Consider the following 20467-nt stretch of genomic DNA (forward strand, 5'->3'; position numbering starts at 1 on the left):
AAGTTATTTTAGACTTAAAAATGTTTATCAGAAAGCTCAATTTGGAAAATATGTTTGGTGACAGTTCTACTACATCTAGTTCTACCATTCCTAAGAAAACGAGTTTTTTTAACCCCCCCCCCCCCAATTCACCCACAACTAAGGAACTTAGAATTTGTTACTAGAAACAGAGATAAGGAAAATGTTTAAAATATTAGAGTAACACCTAATTTAGATGTCAATAAGAGACAGGTTTTGTCCCAACCCCGACAAGGGAGGGGGTATTTTCCTGATGGACAAAACCAAGTATGAAAGTAAGACGTTTTCCATTTTACATGAGGATTCCTAGTATAGTAAGGTTTCTATTAATGAGATTAATCTCTCTTAAGAAAATTGACCTGGCCCTTAAAGATTTATTTGATCGGGGGGGGTCATTGATTTTGAAACATACAAGTACTTGGAAAACAATACTTCGAGGGTACCCTCTATCTTTGGGATACCCAAAGTTCATAAGAATATAGAAGACCCTCCCCTTAGAATCATTGTGGCTTCAGAAGGTTCTAAAATTTCTCCCTTAGCCAAATAACTGGATTGGAAACTGAAAATTTTATGGGGAGGATAAACTCATCTGATAAAGGATTTCTGGGTATTTATTAAGTAGGATCAAAAATGAACATTTTTCCCATTGATTAAAATTTGTCACAATAGATCTGGTGGATTAATTTTCTGTTCGCCCCAGAACACAGTGTTAACCTGGTTGGATGAAGCACTTAGAATGAAACAAGGGGTCGCAGAAAGTGACATTTTTATGCTTAGAATTGGCAGAACTCATCCCCAGGAACAACTATGTTTTTTTGAGGGCGAGTTCTTCCGTCAAGAAACAGGAGTGCCCGTGGGGGCTAGTTGTTCCCCGACGTGCATTTATTCAAAGTTTTGGACCCTATATGCCAGGTACCCTGACAATGTTTATTTTTTGGGTGGGTAGTTTTGAAACAGCTGAATGAATTAATTCAGTATTTGAATCAACCACCCCTTTTTTAAGTTTACCTACCAAGTTGCTGTAGAAAATGTCAATTACTTAGATGTTTCCCTTCACAAAACTGAACATGGTTTTAGGTCCACTGTGTACAGAAAATCTACCTTTTCCAATACTTATATTAGTTTTACTAGTTCACACCCATTTTTTTTCAGAAAAAAAGGGATTATTAAGGGACAGTATGTACATGTTTGTCAGATTACATCTTTAGATATGGATTATGAAAACGAATGTATTAAGTTGGAAGCACATTTTTGGAGCGAGGTTATCCTAGTGAGCTTACTTCTAACATAAGAAAGGAAGTTACCCAAAGCAGGAAGTACAGTCTGGTTTTGGGTATTGGTGATATTTTCAATAATAAGAAAGTTACATCTGTACAGAAAGATTTGGATTATAGTAAAGCATTTGTTTTAGTGCAAATGCATACCAGATAAAAAACATAGTTGAAAAAGAATGGGGTAGATATTCAAAATTTACTGACCTTCCTAACCTGAAGGATAAATCTGTCAAAGTTGTCTTCAGGAGAGGACAACATATTAAAAGTGTATTGGAACACGCCAGCAATTTTAATGTTTATTCACATAAAAGGAAAGGTGCTTTTAAACGTGAGGCATGTACACGGTGTGTCTATATTGCACAAAAGGAACAAGTCTTGGTTACTGCCAGGCAGAAATTACTAAAAGCACGTACTTATTCCAACTGCATTTCCCAGGGTCTTGTTTACCTAGTTACCTGTGGTGCCTGTGAAGGCTTCTATATTAGAAAAACTGAAAGGCAATTAAAACAAAGGATTTATGAACACATTAATGATGTAAATAAAATAAATAATAGTAATGCACTGTTTAGGCATACACTAACCAGTCCCAAAGCCAACTATTCCTTCTTTGTGATTGAAACTGTTCCCAATTATTTGAGGGAGGGAATATAGAGAAACATTTTGGCAGATTGTACTTGAAACTAACAAACCTCCAGATCTGAATGACAATATTTCTTTAGTTCCTTTGTTAAAACTCAGGTCAGCCAAACTTTGATCTACCAATTTTATAGTATGTCCAAAGACTTTTTTTTTTTTTTTTTTTTTTTTTTTACACACTGTATATATTTTATTACACATGTATAAATATTTAAATATATTTTATACACTTCAGTTTTATATACTTACTTACATCAATATATTTTTACACATTAAGAATTTATGGTTCCATTAGTAAGTGCATCTCTAATCTATTATTATTTTTTTTATTTTAAAATGTATTTATCATGTTTTTTAAAGGGTGGTTACACTATGCCTTTAAATAATTATTTTTCCAATTAATCAATTAACTGAAAGTATACAAAGGGGTTCAACAGTATTCTATCATTTGTTTTACCTGAAGAGGTCTGAGGGACACTCAGAAAAAAACGATTGTTTCTTTCCCCTTGTTGTGGCGTTTATTCAATAAAGGAGTCTGTGTTTGAACATTATCCAGGAGTTTCCTGCGATGCCTTTCATTTTAATCCAGAATCATTGTTATTTTGTGTTTTCTACTGGACTTTACTCCAATTTTTTGGTTTTTAATACAGGATGTTCCCACGCGTTGGAATTCATCTCTTCAGATGACTGAACGACTTCTAAACAAAGAAGCTGTGCTAAAAACTCTAGGGCAGCCAGGCCGTAAACACAGGATCACTCTACCAATGGAGACAGAGTGGGAGCAACTGTCTGGTACAAAATGTTCTCAATCCGTCACTATTCTACAAAACAAAATTGGCAAAGAGCAGTATGGTTCCTGCTCAATGATAAGTTACAACCCTCTGCCACCTTGAAGTCGAAATGGTAGTATCTGATGATGACCCTGCTGGCAGCATATGTTTCAAAGAACCATTTTTAACACATCTAGAACAACGCAAACTGAACCTCAACCTTTTGTTGTTAGTAATCGTGACTGCAGTGAACCCACGTTTCAAAAAGCTTAAATGCTTGCAAAAGGACAAAAGACTCCAGGCTTAGCAAGAGCTAGAAGTTCTTGGGAACATTCTGACAAACATTGTAATCACCAACCAGAAGAAGAACCGCCCACAAAGAGAATGTGTATGCATGAACTTTCATCAAACTCTGAAGAGAAGCCTCTCTCCAACTCGGAGAATGCAATTGTTGAGCGATACAGACTTGAAAAACAAATTCACACTGACTGCGATCCACTGCAGTGGCGGAAGCAACTACCCAGTCCTGGCTAAGTCAGCCATAAAATATTCAGCACCCCCAGCCACTTCTCCCTTGTGAACACTCGTTTTCGGTGTCTGGATATGTTGTCGATTATAATAAAAAAAAAAAAAAAAAAGAGCATCCCTTGAACTAATGTAAATAGTCTGGTCTGCTTAAGGAACTGGCTGAAAAAATAAAGTATGTGACATCAATGTCTTTTTTTTTTGCCTTGTCTTCTCACTCTCAATTTATATCAAAGTGCTACTCTAATATGCTTGAAGAAAAAAAGTGGATTAATATGCCGTTACTTTCCATTAAAAAATTTCATCGAACAGTTATGATTACATTTTTTAAAATTAACAGTACATTAACATTTAGAAAACATTACACTAAAGGGGATTCTGTTTTTGAACACTTCCCATAATACGCAACATGTATTAGCCAAAACCTATACATACTAAACACATTCATTATCAAACGTTGCTATACACAGATTAGCTCCTTATGCTCGTCAGTCTTGAAGGTTTCCCAAATTTGAGGGTTTACACCAAGAATATGCTTCCAGCTGTTTCACTGGGGATGACTTAGCAATCACCGACCACTCTACTCCAGTGCCCTTTCCTTATTAGCAGGAAGTCTACCAGAGTTGCACACTAGTCACTCTTGTACATAATCCTGTGAAAGTCTCTGTTGCTGAACCATGTGCAAGCCACCACCAATCCATTTGCCATTCAGACGTCTACAATGTCCTCTTCTCTCCTTTATTCCCGTTGCCCAACCCGGTCCTCATACCTGTTCCATCTCTCCTGATACGTGCATTTAGATCACTCATTATCAACAACAATTCATGTTGTCCTGATTTATCTAGCAGGTTCTGCAGCAGCTGTATGAAAGCACACTCTTCCTCACTTTGAACCCAGCTATGGGGCACAGGCTGAGATTACAAATAGTGCCCTATCCTTACAATGGAGTCGGATTGTCAAGAGTCAATCGCTAATTCTGAAGACATCCCTCACAGTCTTCTGAAGCCTCTCCCTCACCACAATTCCCACACCATTTCAAGTCTGTCATGTTGAGTGGCAAATTCTGGATCCCAAGTGCAGTGTCTTTGCTGCACTCCCCTTCCATCGTCTCCTGGATACACATTATGACCAGCCTCCTCCTTATCATGTCCTCCACTTCCAAGCTATGTCTTGTCAGTGAACCTACATTCAGTGTAGCAATCATTAGTTCCTGTTTGGCAGGTTGATTGGTTTTACCAATAACTTTTGCTCAGCACAGCTATTTCAGGTAAACCAAGCTGGGCAGCCAGATACTGGCTGGCCAGCAGCTTAATGACCCAGGGTAGCTGGGCTTTATGGCAGCATACACTGGACAAAAGGGGTATGTACACCCCTCCCACCATTAGCATGAGGACCTGGCCTACTTCAGCCTATGCCAGGGACCCAACAAACATAGCACCAGCAAATACCCATACCCATTTCGGAGACCTTAGTCAACATGGCTAAATCACCTAGAGACAATTGTTACACCACCAACTGGCTAACCCAGACAATGGGCAAAGTGAAGTACTAATTTATCCAATGATAGACAAACCCTAGCTACAACTGTTCTTACAATGTTGCATCTTATTCATCATCTAGTTCACTCTTCAAAAGCATCCACCCAACCTGGACACACACACACACACACACACACACACACACACACACACACACACACACACACACACACAATACTGTTTTGACTATACTTCTATCATCTGGTCAAGCTTCAAAAGGTCTTACACCAATACAGAATAATTTGAAGTGGGGAGAAATAAGCACCTCTAAAAAGTGGAAGCAATATTCTTCCTTCTTAACATAGTTTGGTCTAATACTTGGTTGGCAGAAAGAAGAGAGAAACCGATCAAGAAAGGTATGGCCCCCTGCGGTGACAAGAAATAAGGTAGTTATTTTTGCAATGCTCCAACCTTACCTGTTCCTCACCTGACATGAAAATCCCAAAATGTATGCAGAAGAATTACATTCTTATCCAGGTTAAGAATCAAATTATTTTCCATTTCCTATATCCATGCCCCCCCCCCCGGCTCCCATGTTTCAGCTGTTGGAACAGACTCTGCACTAGCTAATCTCCCAATGTAAAATCTGAGCTCATCATGTTAAGTGATATGAACACCAAATGGAAGCTAGTCAATGATCAGTACTGTCATTCAGCACTGCACAATCCAGGTCTACATCAGTTAGCCGAACTCACTAAACACACACCTATTCATCAACCCCTTTTTGCTGAAGTTATACATCAGCAAATGGACTCCCCCCCCCCCACACACCCCTAACTAAATATACCAAATCTGCGATAGCACTACAGTGGGGAAAGGGGCAAACTGCAGACAGTGGCCTACAGTTGCTTTTCCCTGGGAAAAGTTTCGATAAAAAGTCCTTTTGCTGAAGCGTAACTTCAACAGAAAGGGGTCGACGAATAGATGTTAGACTAATTGAAGTAGACCTGCACAATCCATTTCTCTCACTGCAAATTTAAAATACACAGGTTGTGAGGATGTTAGCCATGATACCAGATTTTTAAAAGTTACCAATACACTTAAGCACTAAGTGTACACTTTCTGAATTCAAGAAGAGTCCTAACACAATGCCTGTGCTGTCTAGTTATTCAAAGGTTACACTAACATTTAGGAATCTAACCTATAATCTTTACATCTACACCTGGCAACTGTATCTTTCTGAGGATTCTTCCAAAGTATGGCTCTATTTCAGAAAGAAAAACAAAAACTCTATTTGGATCACTCCAAAGAAATTAAAACAATTACATCACTTAAGACCACTTGAGAGGATAGCTACTGAACAAAACTGGATTCTGATCTGCGAGGCTAAAAACTAGATTTAAGTTTTTATACTCTCTAGTAAAAGGAACTACGGTCTGGATTATCAGAAATAATTCTCTTAAAAAATTTAAAACTTTATGAAATACCACTGATTGGTTCCTAACTCTTAGCCAACCCCTTCCCCATTTATTCAACTAGACCAAGAGGATACTGCCATCCCTTACACTGGACGACACTTTAGAAGCACCTTGCTGAAGTGAATTTTCTAAAGACTATCAAGAGACCATTATTTCACCACCACAATACTAGTATCCTACTATCATGTTAAGATTACTCCTTACAAGACAAACTTTTTTATAAACTGAAACTTGGATCTGTCTACTGAAATGTCCCCACAGAAACAAAATGTTGAATCTGCAACTAGGTCAACAGCCTACCCTGTTACTATATGAGGGATCGAAGGAAAAACTTAAAGTGGGTAGGGTTCTCTTTGATAATTTCTGCTGGAGCAGAGGAACCAGGCAGGGTTGTCCTCTTTCCCCTTTGTTATATGCATTACATTTAGAACCACTGGCAAAGAAAATAAGGGACTCAGAAATTCAAGGATATAATTGGTATGGTAGTCAAGAAAAGCTGGCTCTACTTGCGGATGATATTTTATATGTGACAAAACTAGAAAGAGACATTACAGTGTTGTGGAACATTTTGAGACTGTTTCAAATATTTTCGGGACACAAAATTAATGAAGCTAAAACAAAGGCAATGGGGGTAAATTATGTACCTACACACAAATTGGTTCAGCAATATCAGAATTTATTGAGACATGATATAATGAAATATTTAGGAGTAAGGATTAAAAATGTTTCTGGTGTGGCTGCTAAGGATATGTGGGAAGAGACTAAACAAAAGACTATACAAAAACTGAAAAAATGGAAGCTTTGTTACATGGCTATGGATAGTAAGCAGTCAAAATCTTTTTAGTCCATTTAGTCTTACGCACAGGTCAGGCATGTTTTTAATAAACCAGAGGAAAAGTTGTGGACAGCAATTAATAAAGAGCTCAAGGACTTTATCTGGGAGGGGAAATAGCAAAAGTCAAGTGGGATAAACTGATTATTTCATTAGAAGGGGGCAGACTGAGATTACCCACTCTGAATGGGGTATTTCAAAGTTACACAGTTAAGGCTCCTCCTATACACAGGACAAATTGAAAACTATAATTTAAAGTGGAAAGGGATTATTTTGAAATTGGGGGGCTCAAGAAACAAGGAGAGACTGGGATTTTGGATGCAGGCCTTTAAGAAGAACAATAGTCGTACAGAATATTATATCTATAAAGTTTCCTAAGAACTAAACCAACATGGGAATGGAGAAAGGAGATTCTGCCGATAGAGATGACTGCAATTAGGGATACAGACAATAGGAAGCTGGAATTTATTGGAGAAAGCTGGCAAAGGAACCAATGTTTTGAGAGCAAATAATTATAGAGAGGGAAATGTAATAGAATGGGAAGAGGCCAAGAATGAATTTGGACTGCCGGTTACAGACTGCCTTCCCCATCAGAAATTGATAAAAGAGTATAGCAAAGAGAAAGAAATAGGGGGGGTCCTAAATGAAAAAAACAGCACTGGTAGAGTTTTTAGCAGAATCTAGAATCGAATTTCCCATAAAAAAAATGAATAACTAGTAGAGCATATAAAATATTCCATGATAACTACAAGAATCAGAAGAGGCCAGAAAGGATTGGGAAGAGATTGGATAAGCAATTCACAAAGAAACAATGAGAGATGTATGTCTCCCAAATAACAAACAAAATCTAGAAGATTTAGGGATATTTGCTTGAAAATGTTTACATAGATATCTTTATATCCCAAGTAGACTCCAGAGACTTTTTCCTCAGATAAGACAGCAAATGTTGGAGGTGCGACAGGGAATAAAGAGGTACTTGGGGAACAAATTTTCTGGGACTGCGGTGGGTTGGCGGACTTTAAGGATTCCCAGTGGGATGCACTGCTGGAAATAATGGGTGGGCGGATTGGTTTGATGAGGGAGATGACTTCTGAGTTATGATACAGAACTGTGACTGGCTAGACATGGTAAGGCCTCGCTGTGTCTAACTATGGTGGCTACCAAAAAAGCAGTTACTTGAAAATGGAAAGGAAAATCTAAACCAACTACATTAGAGGTAGTGAATATAATAAACAGAGATAAAACAACTGGAACAGAGATCTTTAGAAAAGGGTAGGAGCAAACTACATAGGAAAAATGGTAACTGTGGGAACAATACATACAGGGGAAGAATAAGGTTTAAAAGAAGGCAGCACTTGAATGAGCTATGTAATGCTTAACTGAAAATGATTGGGTAGATTATAACTGATGTACAATGTTTGCAAATGGGTGTGTCAGTATGGTTTGCGATATAAAACGCTTGTAGCCAGGACACTGTTGGTGTGGTTCATTTTCATTTATATAAATGCATGGTTGCTTACGTCGTAAGTGATGATTTAATAAAGATGTTTCTTGTTTACAAAAGGGGCATAAATTCAATAATTTATGTAATGCTGCTTAGGTTATATGACATACAAGAATATATGTGAAATATAACGTTTGTTAATGTTGATTAAATACAATGCAATTACTTTTGCATAAATGTAAATTTGTCTACATCACAAGTGATAATTCAGTAAAAGTGTTTAAACAAAAATAGCCTACCCTGTTACAATACTCACAAACATTTAACCAAAGAAAAAGAGGTAGCCACAACCTGGAAACAGGTACTTATGTTATCTCCACATAACAATGGAAGTACCTCAATCACCCCAAAATTGTCTTCCTGTCATCTCCTACTTCTAAAAATTCCAGAACAACGGATTTAGATCCTCCCTACAACCTCTCATGAATAACAGCACTGTTATCTAGCAATACTAAGCATACATTCTGACTTTACTTCTAGTCGTGACAAAGACAGACACTTACTTGACTACAGTATCTCCACATGCAGCTGAACTGTTCGAAGACTGCCTGATCACCGTTATCACACCTAGGGTATCTGATAAAGTCAAAAATCACTGCCTGATGACATTTCCTGCCTCATAACCACTCTTTTCCCTCAGTGCCAGCAGGTGATGCACTTACAACCCTCAAGGTAGGATGTAATCTTTCACAAAGAATTATGATTTGCAATCTCTTCTGCCATACCACTGACCCAAGGTATTCCAATGGAGTTAGTGCATGGCCCTTTACTCTTCCATGTATTCATTGTGCATGGCCCTTTACTCTTCCATGTATTCATTAACCAAGTGGAAGAGATATTGAGTACCGTCTCAGACTTCAGGAAGCTGGCAGCTCAATCATCCCACTCAAACTGTGGTACTTACGTATTATCGCAACCAGATTTTCGAACTCACGTAATTTGTAATGTTTCTGAGAAAACTGGTTTATTAAACTGGAAAGGGGAGTGTAAGTAAGTAATAATGTGCCGCACACGATATGAGGCAGGGAGAGGAATAACTGTAAATATTTCGACTCCTACCTGCTATGTCTCACTTTTGCGGCGAACTCCACACTGCTACACCGCATCACAAATACTTCCTTGCTGATTACAAGCGCAGCAAAGGCAAGTTATTGAGGAATAGACCATCGGAATGTTCATGGCCAGTAGTCATCAAAACCCAAGCTGATTGCTGCTGCAAGTAGTGAGTAAGGGGACATTGACTGCTCAGGGACTGCTGCCTTTCTCCCGAGGGACTCCTGGGACAAGGGAGTTAAACATTATGCCACTTCATATACAGTTCGGCAAATCTGAAGATGTTTACTCACAGCAAGCAGTTCCACCAACTACCAAGAGTTGCTAGAAATGCTCAGTGATTCACCCACATATCTACCAATATCCTGTCTGAACATGCCACCAGCAGAAAACCGAACCAAACTACTAATGCCAACTTCTTCCATGAAAAACAGCCCCAGAATAAGCTGTACACATAATCCACCTCCCTTTAGAAAAGCATCACTTACTGCAAGTTTCTCATCGAAAGGGTTATATTCAAGCATGAGTCAGAAATAAATAGTTTACCAAAAGCATGATTCTTGTCAGTCTTCAAATTGTTAGGATTCATTCCTCACAGTGAAAACATTCCTTTCTTCGATAAGAGAGCAGCCTTGACAATTCACGCCACACGTGTGTAATGCATGCAAAACAGGAAGTGGAATTTTTCAGTTATTTTTCATCCTGAAGGTAATTCAAACTTATTTTTTAGCAGTAACGACTTACAATAACACCTTACAGTGTTTATTGCACTCATTTCGATTCCAGTACGCGAATTTTGCAACCACGAAAATCTGGTTGCGATAATACGCAAGTACCAAAAATGTTTCTGTTTTTAACTGTAAACTACTGCACACGTCCAATGCCATACAATCCTAGATTTGCTTTTTATCTCAAGATTTTAAAAAACCCATGACTTACTACAAGAGTAACTACAAAAAAAAAAAAAAAAACACAACTGGACTGAGCCAAGGACTCTTTACATCCACAATCCACACCAGACAATACGAAATTGATTCAATACTGTGTTTATGTAATGCCGTTGTCATTATTCTAAGTGACTAAGTGATTACACATGAAAAAGTACCTGCATAATACCATACTTCATACTGAAAAACAAATATACGTGTGTATATACATAAATATTATATACGTATCATACGTACACAGACATACCACCAAGTGCAGAAATTTCCCACAAGACAAGTACATCAAGCAGACCAGTAGATGAGCTTTTGAGGAGGCATTATTTACACCTGATGTCATCAAGTACAATAATTCAAGTTTAGCCAAGACACTTGGCTGTCTTTCTTATAGCACTGGCACTCACAGACTTTTAAACAGGTGTAAATTCTGTACGGATCTAGAGCTGACTTAATTAGCTTTGTTATGCAAGTCTGCAGGAAGGGTATTCCACTTAGTGAGAACAATTTTTTTAAAGCTTTCCTCTGGTTTAAACTGAAGAATAGCCTATCAAATGCAATGCACCCTATCTTGAGAAGTGCACGTCTGCAGAATTTCATTTAAAACTTATGGGTTAAATGGGGACAGTAACCAAAGTACAGCAGCTTGAAAGTAAGGGAGGCACAATCAGTGATGGGGACCAACACGTGCTGTGGCAAACAGAGCTTTTACCAATAGTTTAAGCAAAAGGGAGCTCTATGGTACTTGTTTAATTTTCTGGTAAAAAGGCTGTAGATCTTAGATAAATATTTTAGCTGTTTAAGCAAATTTTGCACAAAATATTCAGTATGTTGTTTAAAGGTTAAAGGACAGCCTAGCTGGGAGACAAAGCATTTGTTTCTGAAATCTGCTCAAATGTGCATTCTAAAAAGAGTCAGACTGAAAGAGGAAATCAGGGTGATTAGTACCACTTTAGTAATGGCTGCTAACCCTAATGCTGCCCCTTCCCCCAATCCTAACACTTCACCTTAACTTAATAAAAAAAACTTTCCTGTAACACTGCTTGATGTACTCGCTCACGCAAGCACACATTTGCACTAAAAACACTACATCGATCCCCTTACCAAACCCTGACCCTAACTCTAAAATACACACACACACAGAAACGTACAAACACCCATCCTTCACTTATCCTGGGCCATGACCCTAACTCCCAAACACACTCACCCCCTCTCACCTGTCTTTACAACACACACCTTCAACATTTGCACACCTCAGCTATCTGTACATGTGACATTACACAACACCCCATGTGCTTATGACAAAAAGTACATTCGACAAAAAAGCAGGAGAGACCCACACATACATGCTCACACTCCCTTGCAAAGATCTACAGAAATTAGTGTAAACTTCAGTAAGTGGACACCAAAACAGACAGACTACAAAAGCAAAAAATAAATAAATAAATAAAATAAATAAAATTATACATTAATGAGCATGCTCAAACAATAACTCGGACCAAGCAAAAGAAAGCTACTGTTTTCAGCAGGGGGAAGACCCCCCCTGCATCCCCCCCAAACTCCCTGCTAATTACACATCCTTCAGTTTTTTGGAGGTTGTTCAGCTCACTTGACACTTTGAATTCTTCTCCCCAGTTGGGGGGATGCAGGGGGGCTTCCCCCTGCTGAAAACAGTAGCTTTCTTTTGCTTGGTCCGAGTTTTTGTTTGAGCATGCTCATTAATGTGTAATTTTATTTATTTTATTATTATTTTTTTTTTTTTACTTTTGTAGTCTGTCTGTTTTGGTGTCCACCTACTGAAGTTTACACTAATTTCTGTAGATCTTTACAAACAAACCAAACAGTCAATCAAGCCAGGGATTCTGGATTACTAGTTTCCACTGTACTGCTAGATATTTCTAAAGCCTTTGACACCATCTCTCACAAACACCTTCTCTTTCATCTATCCAACCTTCATCTCTCCCCCCGATGCTCTATCATGGTTCTCCAGATCTCAAGCTGTCAGATGGAAAAACTCTACCTCCTCCTTCTTACCTACACCCACTGGCGTTCCCAAGGGGTCCATCCTTGGACCCATGCTTTTCAACATCTTCATAAATAACCTACATTCTGCCATCCCAGACACAACAGTTATCCAATACGCTGATGACTCTACCTTAGTCTGTGCCGCCTCTAACCTTCCTGAACTACTGACAAAAACCCAAATAGCTTTTTCCACTACTGAGAACTGGATGCACCAAACTCATCTCTCTCTCAACTCTAATAAATCTAAAATTCTTCTTTTCCCTCTCTCCAGGGCTTTCACTTTCGACAAAAAATGCTTTCAAAATCATAAGCCAAACCAACTCTACCATAGAGGTGGTCTCATCTGCAAAACTCCTTGGTATCACCATAGACGAGCACCTTAAATTTGATAACCACATACAACAAAACAAAGAAAACCCACCAAAAGCTAGGTATGCTCTATAGGAACAACTGCTTTCTCTCCAACTCCTCTAGGCATGCCTTAGCAATTACCTATCTTCTACCATCTCTACTATATGGAGCCCCACTCCTTACTAACCTGTCTTCTTCTAACTCCTCTAAACTCGAAATCTGCTATTATAAAATCTCTAAATTTGCAACCAAATCTAAAACCTCTACTTACCATTGCCTTTCCCTACAAACTCTGAACTGGCTAGAACTCTCTAACTACCTAGACTATCTCCAACTAACCACTGCTCACAAAATATTCTACCCTGATAAATGCCCAGCCTTAAACATCCTTCCTCCATACATCCCAAATAGATCTCTAAGATCTGAGCACCAAAATTTAATCGCCATCCACAAACCCAATCGCCCTGCTGGCCAACTCCTTCTCACCTACTCTCTTGGCAGGAAATGGAACTCTCTCCCTCCTTCACTTAGAACAACATCTAACTCCGAATCCTTCAAAACCCAACTTTTCTCTTACCTGTCCTCTAAACATAAGTGTTCCTGCTTTCATCCCACTTAAATTTAAATAACTACCCTTATGAACCCTCTATATCCTTTCACTTCACACTACCCTAAAACTATTATTTTTCCATTGCTACTAAATCAAACTTAAGCTACTTCTCAGTTTAAGTAATTCTCTCTCTCTACTCCTTGTATGTAAATATTGTAAATATCATGTAACCTCAGATCTCTTCATTACAGACAGTTGAAACTTGCTGCTCTGAAGGGAAACGACTGAAAATCTATTTTATCTACCTTCCTTAATGATGTTTTTGAGGTATACTGTGTGCATTTGCTTTTTTACTAACTGTATGAATGTAATCACACATGTATTTTTTTTTACCTTCAACACTATGTAACTTGGATTGTATTCGCATTGCTTTTGGAGCTTTTCTCCCCGGGCCTCCACTGAAAATGGGTACGTTCTGGCCCAGTGGACTTCCCCGGTAATCAAACTGGAAATAAATAAATAAATAAAATATACTAATTCTTAAACTGACAATCCCCAGGGTTGGAAGTTGGACAATTTCACACACCTGTCGACATAACAGACAGACTATGGAGGGTTTTGCTTATAAGGGCTCCTATAAAAATATACATATATACAGACATATATGTGCACACACAGGAATATACTAACAATGGATTACAGCAGTCACGTTTACTGAAGGCACAAAAATCAAATCTTCAAACTTTATTCTGCAAATGCTACATGCTCAACTATGAATTACTACTCTTACAAATGTACCCCTGTTAGCTAACACCAAGAAAGACCGGTGACTTCTCTCTCTCTCTCTCTCTCCGATAATCACTATGCTCAGTATGTACCTTACCTGCTTCTCATGCACCCTGGCAGTTCTCATCAGTATTTGTTTTATAACAAGGAATTAACTTGACTCATGCTCCCTATGACTTATTATCCCACAGTTCATTTTTGCTAGTTACTATTCTTTAATTTTTCACAATACACTGAATCATATTCATTAACTGTTCTTAAAATACACGTCTGTTTGACAGCTATTCCTGAAGCCTCTCCCACCGAAAATGAGCACTGCTCATTTAGACATTTCCAATCAAACAAACAAAATAATGCAGAAATTTTCCACTGAAAAACAAGTCTTCAGAAGCACACCATTCAGTCAGTGACAATTCCTGTTGGTTCATCCTCAGTTTCAGTCTCTTATCATTATTCTGCCCTAACTAGTAATCCCTGCACTATATCCATCCACAATACATCATCAACTGTACCTCTTTGCAGCCTTACAGCTTTGCTCTTCAGACACAATCTGCTCTCACTCATGTTTTCTCCACTATTGTGCACTTTACTGACTTTTCTTAATATGAAAATCAGCACCCACATTTGCATTTTGTCATCCTCCCTGAACACCTTCAACTGAACTGCCATCATGCTATCCAAATAAACAATCCTTTCTAAGCCACAATCCAGGCCAGAAGGCACACAAAATAAACAGTAACTACTGAAATGGAAGGAACATTACAGTAACATTCAGCAAGACCAAATGCATACATATAAACAAAAAGACAGGAGAAATACTGAGGGATTTCCTCCACAAACAAGGCTGGAATCACTAATATTTATTTTTCAAGGATGCTGAAAGCCAAAAGTTACACAGAGTTGTGACTAAACGTCAGAGTTTTAGAGATAGTAGATGACCCACATTGGGCATACACTCAAAAGTAAACAAATTTTGTATGCCACACACGTTTTTTTCATCCCTACAGCTGATGCTACTATTGTCTGGTCTGCAATTTTTGTCCTTCCTATGAGTACTGAGTATCTATCACTCAGTTGTCCCGGATCACACTAATTCACAGCACTATCTGCTCATTAAAACCATTGCGTCTTCTTTCTTCACCCTTATACTCCACCTTTAAACCTGCTTAAAAGTAGGTTTACAAAATTACCTGATCTGGCTGCTCATCTCCTGATGTCCAAGCCATCCACTCGACGCAAATAAGCAGCTACTTCTTTTACAACTGGGGAGAAGAATTCAAAGTGTCAAGTGAGCTGAACAACCTCCAGCAACTTCCACCCTCTAAGAATCCTGCTATAACTCTCCCACAAACATTCCAACTATGTCTTTAATGTCCTCTTTTTTTCACAGAAGATTTGTGAAAGTGCTGCACAAATTCTTAGACTCTTCACACTTGGGGATAAAACAGACCATTTTAAATGCAGGAAAAAAATCTACAGTCTTTTAATGTGTGTCTGTCAAATGATTGCTGGAACAGGTTTCTCTGAGTATCACTCATAAGAGATTTCACAAATGTTACAAGGCCACTAAGCCTTGTAAGTACCCTGCCACATGCCACACTTTTCTCTATGAGGGTCATACCAGTCAGTACTGGACTAAATTTGTGGCTACGTATCCAGTAATCTAGGTGATGTTTAAAGGAAGACAGTAAATTGCACTGCTCAACCTGAAGGGAAAGTTTATTCCAGAGCTTTGGGAGACACTGGGCATATATCTCAATTGTACAAACCTTTGCAGAATGTTCAGATTTTTGCCTCATACTTTTGGCCACTTTTTTATATAAAATTGTGTTTTTGGCAAATACTTGGCAAATCTTTGAAGACTGAGGTCCGAAAATAATGACAAACATTTGAGTTTCAGACTTTATACCCTTCGGAAAATTCATGCTAATCCAAATTTGCTGTTCTATTAACTTTTTAAGTTTAAGAGCTATATTTAAAATGGTCCATCTTTTTGTTCCTTTGTCCCCTCATCATTTATGGCTTTGTCCAGATTTCTTGCTCTAACAGGTTGAGAGGTATGACACTGGGTAATAAACCTGCCCCTCTTGGCAACTCAAACGGAGTCCCAAACATAATAAACAAATAGAAAACTTGGTACTCCTTCACTGGATACAGCCATTAAATCATTGTGGAGTGATAGAGGGCCATATGCCAACTATCCCATTCCTCATGTACTTTTATTTACCTCTGGACTACCACCAGCTTTGGTAACAAATAGAAAAAAAAAGGACAGGACAGCTTACTTATCTAGTAAAACATACATAAAAGAATAACAATTAAGACTATCAAATGTCAGAATTATCCTTCAAACATCACTCAAGGCAAAGTCTTCATTTAGCTGTATGAGATAAATTGACATCAAGCTAATAAAAACAATACAAGCAGAAAAAAGGCTCGCCTACAGTAGCCGCTGCTGTTTAATCATGCTGCTTTAAAACAGTTTTGGTCCAGTTTGGAATTACTACAAAAAGTCAATACTTCATTTCACATAAACACAACGTCCGCATCCATTTGCATACCCAAAAGAAACAATTTTCTAATCACTACAGTTTGCACCAAATTTTGTTACTGAATACTAAATCTGACGTCTTACTGAGAGTTCTACCTAATGTCTAATGTTGCATACCTATCACAACTTCAAAATTCTTTCAATACAGTTGTATTTTTGGTACTACTTTCTTAGACTACCCTGAAAAACAACCTACCCAATTATAAATTAATGCATAAATAAGCAGGCAAGCAAGTCTGGGTAGCATATACAAGCCTCACTGGATACAAACAAAATCTGTGCATCTATACCATTTTATGCCACACAAATCTTCATTAACCCTACAAATTTTCTTGGGATACCAATGTAATCGCCTACAGTCTTAGTGCCTAATCTCTTCATAAACTGACAGTACAGCACAATATTTTGAATGAATAAACTATCTTCTGAATTTTAGTGTACTCAACTCCTGCCACTCTAAGCATCACCCATACTTCCAAGTCTATGAGCCTCAAGCACCATAGTAGGTACCAATAACAATATAGTCCTAGAACTACTCAATGGTCAGTGAAGTCTAGAATACAAAACACCACATCAGCAGACACACCTTTTCCCACTAAAGATCCTCAAGTCCACACAACACTAGAAATTCAAACCAATGTGGCCTAGAAGTCACTCGGTACAGCTTAACCCAAAATTTAGTCACTACTACAGATACAAACAGACTGGATCAGTATGGCATTTCATGAGACCAGCTACCACCTGGGTCACTTCTGGGATATGAAATATCAAACACTACTCTGTTCAAAATAATAAGCCTCAACAACCAGAACAGTACACCATTTAAAATATTCATTATGCAAGTAAAATAGCATAAATCAGTATCTCAATTAGGTGAAAGCTGGCATTCTTGGACAATTTTACTTATCCAAAGTGCAGTATAAAGACAGTGCTAAGGAGTCTCATCAAAGACAATAGCACAGACAACATAAATAAAACTAAAGAAGCAAAACAACTTTATACGTGTGTGTTTGGGTGTGACACGTGAGTGTATACATACAAACGTACACAACGCACCCAAAGATCACACACAAACATGCTAATAAAACTTGACTAGATGCAAAACAATACCTTACATGCCAAATAATGAATTCCTCACAGATCCAACAAAACTTAGCACCACATCACTTCTGTTCGTCAACTATGTAAGAACATTTTTTTAATATATGTATTACTTTTATGTACGCGATCATCAAGGGTCACCCTTGAAAAACTGATCTAATAGACACATTAATATTTATAAAACCAAATAAAACGACAAAACAATCCCAGACGTATGACATCTCTGTAAACTGGGTACAACTTTGCGCATTCAGCTTAATAGCACAAAGACTCCTAGCAACGAAAAGTCCTAACACCTAAAACGGAAATAGACCCGCAGCAATGAAAGCACATAACTGCTGAGACTAAGGTGCCAGTCAAAATACTTGTGATGCCTTCCATCCAGCAGCTACTACAGTCGAACAATTACTGTCATCGAACTACAATCACTGCAGCTGCAAGTGATTTCCTTTGCACGCCGTCTCTCCACCAGATTCTTACCTTGCAAGGGAAGGGTAAAGTTGAGGCCACCTTCTCCATGGCCAAATTCCGTATACTAGGAGTGAGCGGGCCGCGACAAGTTGGGCAACAGCTAAGCTTCTGACGGCACTGATTACAGACCAGGTGGCCTGCCTGGCACTGCAAGATGGGCGGCAGCACATAGTCGAAACACACCGGGCACTCGAATAAGGCCGTTAGCTCAGCAGCCTGAGCAGGCAGCGCACTACCTGTGGTGGCCGGGCTGGGGGCTGAAGCAGTGGGTGCAGGCAGCGTGGGCCCTGGGCCAGCAGACAGAGCAGCAGCTGCCCCAGAGCCCCCTCCGTGCTTGCCCCCGCCACCACCACTGCTGCCCCCTGCCGCCTTTCCAGAGCCTAATCCACTGCTGCCTCCCGCAGAGGATGGCCGACTCATATCGTGATATTACAACAGCCCTTGGCTGCCCTCCTTCTATTAGACTGACCCTTTTTTGGGTGCCCCAGCCGGTTTGACACTACTGTCCATTATTCTGACTCTTTTGTAAAACCAACATGGCTGCTGCTACATTCACTGAAGCGAGGAGGGTCAAACAGCTGACTGGAGGAAATCTTAAAAGACTGATAGTTGTATAGCCAATGGGTGACGCAGATTTGTAACCAAAACAAAGAGTTCACGCAATGTTCGTTGGGTACTGAAGTTGTTGGTAAATGGGCGGAAGACCAGAGGCTTTGTACCTGTGTTATTTTAAATAATTAGAGGTACATTTGGTTTCCAGGTGACATAGTAAACTATTTCAGAAATACCCGTCTGAAAGGTTGGCTTATCATTGTGAGTGTGTTATTTATTGCGGACAACGGATTAAGAAAGCTGCTTTGTGTGAAATTGGTTGTGGCGAAGAGATTTTAAGAGTTTTGAGGAACACGTCCATTACATATAGATTTTTTTCTGTCTCTTAATAGCTTTCATAGTATGAAGCATTCTTAAACTAGCTTGTTTAGGACGCCGGGTGAACCTTTACTGAGTTGTTCAGTGGAGCTGATTTGTTTTTGCACAACTTTGGACTAGCAAACACGCGACCCTTTTAGTCACGACTTACGTAGAAAGAAAGTCGAAATCAAATGCAAGCAGTTAACGCTGTGCAAATAAGATAATTAAAATAATCCCCTTAGCTTGTGGAACGCAGAGACTAAGTAACCAGGCAAAGAATGCACCGCAAGGTTAACGGAATGGTTACTAGCCAGTGGAATCCTCCTACGATATAAAAATATTGTATGTGAAGTTGTTAAATCTCGCTGTTTATTCTCACTGATGGGTTCCGAGGCGATCTTTGGCTCGGCCGATAGCAAAGCTCAAGGTTTGCCAGTAGCTCGAGACCAAGCCCCTTATCCCACAATGCACTGCTGGAATTACCTCAGATCTAGTTTGCCGCGGCAAGAGAGATCTCGGTGATCCAGCTAGCTCGGACCATTTGTGATAAAAAAAAAAAAAAAAACACTAAGTTCTTATAAAAAATCTTTCTTTTTGTTTTAGAGGATAGTTGTGTATTAGTGTTTAAATATTTGATAATAGTTTCTATAGCTCTGGATAGATAGTGCCCTGTTGGCAGGTTGTTTTGTGTGGTCCTTTAGCCCTATTTAGAAATAGTTTCTATAGCTCTGGATAGATAGTGCCCTGTTGGCAGGTTGTTTTGTGTGGGCATTTAGCCCTATTTAGATTTATTAATCTTCTTAGTCAGGGTTTTCTTTGTGGGTTTCTTTAGCCCTGTATTTGTAAACTATAATTGATTAGATAGTGTCCAGATTGGGCTTAGTTTCTTTGTGGGTCTTTACAAGTAGTAAAGATTTTACTATCTAGTTTTGCTCTGTACTAGTTTGTTTTACATTAACTATGTCGGATGACAAGGGGTAATCCCATCCTAAATCAGGATTCAAGAAATGCCCAGATTGTGGGCAGAAAATGTCCGTCACTGACGGACACATTCAGTGTGTCTGCTGTCTGGGGGCTAAACACCTCCATGACACTTGCAGCATTTGCCATTCCTTTTCTTCAAGAGTCCTCTTGGAGAGAAGGAGAAAGTTAATAGACAGGGGATTGCTACAGCATTCTTTTTCTGAGGTGTTGAGTAGCCATGAGGGTAC

At 38.9% G+C, this 20467-nt stretch overlaps 1 protein-coding gene across 1 annotated transcript in view; it reads right to left on the reverse strand.

The window, feature by feature from the left end:
• Positions 1-18980, reverse strand: part of LOC122790167 (E3 ubiquitin-protein ligase Siah2-like) — a 111155-nt gene extending 92175 nt beyond the window's left edge. The window contains exon 1 of the mRNA XM_044057774.1: positions 18354-18980. Within this exon, the coding sequence (XP_043913709.1) occupies positions 18354-18764 (411 nt within the window). The 5' untranslated portion in view covers positions 18765-18980. The remainder of the gene's footprint in view (positions 1-18353) is intronic.
• Between the last annotated feature and the right edge of the window lie 1487 nt (positions 18981-20467).

The sequence above is a fragment of the Protopterus annectens genome, chromosome 15.part0 (assembly GCF_019279795.1).
Source record: "Protopterus annectens isolate FY-2018-M chromosome 15.part0, PAN1.0, whole genome shotgun sequence".
Taxonomy (NCBI): domain Eukaryota; kingdom Metazoa; phylum Chordata; order Ceratodontiformes; family Protopteridae; genus Protopterus; species Protopterus annectens.